At 42.0% G+C, this 2,000-nt stretch overlaps 1 protein-coding gene across 1 annotated transcript; it reads right to left on the bottom strand.

The window, feature by feature from the left end:
- LOC138405085 (golgin subfamily A member 6-like protein 24) lies at positions 1 to 1,737 on the bottom strand. Its single transcript, XM_069511232.1, has 2 exons — positions 1,387 to 1,737; positions 1 to 1,307 (listed from the first exon to the last, which is right to left on the bottom strand). Exons 1-2 carry the CDS (start codon positions 1,396 to 1,398, stop codon positions 417 to 419), a joined length of 903 nt encoding a protein of 300 aa, XP_069367333.1. The 5' UTR covers positions 1,399 to 1,737; the 3' UTR covers positions 1 to 416.
- Positions 1,738 to 2,000: the final 263 nt, after the last annotated feature.

The following is a 2,000-nucleotide window of genomic DNA, read 5'->3' as shown; positions in this document are numbered from 1 at the left end:
TAATTCAGAGGAACAAACTTTACTCTTTCTTATTCAGGTACCAGTCACAGTCACTCTCTTCTTCATGGGGTACATCGAGTGACACTGCCACCCACTGGCATAATATATATTGCAGGCACACGTATATACCACAAAAAGTTTCCGGCATTACGTCACCAACTCAAATTTCTTCTGATTTTAATTTGTAGTAATGAGTAACGAAGATGGTTAGGAGAAATGTATTGGAGTAAAAGTACACATTTTACTTGGGAAATATAGTGGAGTAAAAGTGAAAGTTGTCAGAAATAAAAATAACAAAGTAAAGGACAGATATGTGAAATTTCTACTTAAGTAGAAATGTAAATAAGTATTTGTACTTCGTTACATTACAACACTGGGTAAGGTCAGCTCAGGTGCTGTTGGATGGGCGCTGCTGACTACTTCCAACACTGTGGTTTTCTCAACCCCAGAGCGTGGCGGATTCTCTTCCAGAGTGAAGTCTTCTTTGGTTTCTCAGGGAGAACACTGGAGAGAGACTTCTCCTCAGTGACATCATCCTTACTCTCTCCATTGAGCTCCCGACTGGAAACATCAGCTTCATGACAGTGGCAGACCACATTGTAAGAAGCTTTGAGCTTCATCAGCTCTTCTTGGAGAACCTTCTTCTCCTGGAGCTCAGTGTTGAACTTCTCCTGGTTGGTAGTCTGATTTTGACAGACCTCATGATAAGAATCTCTGAGCTTCATCAGCTCTTCTTGGAGAACGTTCTTTTCCTGCTTCTCCTCCTGGAGCTCAGTGTCGAACTTCTCCTGGTTGGTAGTCTGATTCAGACAGACCTCATGATAAGAAGCTCTGAGCTTCATCAGCTCTTCTTGAAGAGCATTATTCTCATCCTGAAGCAGATCGCTGGTTTGAGTCTCCTTGTCCATGGAGTCAATCTTTTGGCTGTGAGCTTGCCTTTCCTCCATCTCTGTCACCACAAGCTCAACCCTGCTCAAATCCCTTTTCAAAAGGGCCACCTTCTCCTTCAGAGCCACATTGTCCTCTTCCAGAGCCTTCACCTTGTTGCTTTGTACAGCCAGTTTGCCATTGTGGGCTTTAGAGTGAGCTGTCATTTTCTCCTTCTCCCTCATCAGAAGCTCATCGTTCTGTTTGAGCTTCTCTTCCAGAGCCTTCACCTTGTTGCTCTGTACAGCCAGTTCAGCCAGAACACCAATGTGGGCTTTAGAGCGAGCTGTCATTTTCTCCTGCTCCCTTATCAGAAGCTCATCATTCAGTTTGAGCTTCTCTTTCAGAGCCTTAATCTCAGACTGCATTGTTCCACATGTCTGAAAAATGGAAACATGGAATTCATTATTAAAAGACCTGAACCTGAACATACATTTCTAAAAAAAAAAAAATTCTTACCAGGATGTCCATTTTGGTAAAGGGGATTTGTAGTTATGAGAGCAGTGTCTTCTTGATGAATTTTTACTGAACAAATCAGCGGTTGTCTCCGTAGGCAGGATTGTTGTCTTCACTAATGAGGACTGTGGTCTTCTCAGTTGACGGTCTGTTATTTTCACAAGCTAATAACTTGAAGCAAGGGAACTTGTTATTTATGTTTGCTAGTTCAGAGGACCAAAGAAATATCCTTTAATGTCTAGAGTTTTTGGTTCTTTGATTGGATTTGATAAGGATATGCAGGCCAGCAATCCCTTTGATGGTTGGCCCCTCATCAATCATCAAAGAAGATTTTTAAGAAGCAACTGTTTCCATGGCAATTTTTATAACTCCACAACATGGCGGCCCCTGGGGGTTTATCAGGTTGACTTCTATATGATGCACATCACTGCGGAGCATACACAAATCCTGAGCTAGGCGGCTACTATACACATGTTGCACTGATAGCTACAGTGATCCCTGTCTGAGACTGAGGTTAGTCTCTTGACCAAATGAAGAAAATCAATCAAGGATTTCAGATCCATTAGATAATGTGTGATATGCTTGAGGGAATAAATGAAATATGCTATGAAGTGTTA

Source organism: Paralichthys olivaceus, chromosome 16 (assembly GCF_024713975.1).
Source record: "Paralichthys olivaceus isolate ysfri-2021 chromosome 16, ASM2471397v2, whole genome shotgun sequence".
Taxonomy (NCBI): Eukaryota; Metazoa; Chordata; class Actinopteri; order Pleuronectiformes; family Paralichthyidae; genus Paralichthys; species Paralichthys olivaceus.
The sequence above is the reverse complement of the archived record's forward strand: the minus strand, read 5'-3'. Positions and strand labels throughout refer to the sequence as shown.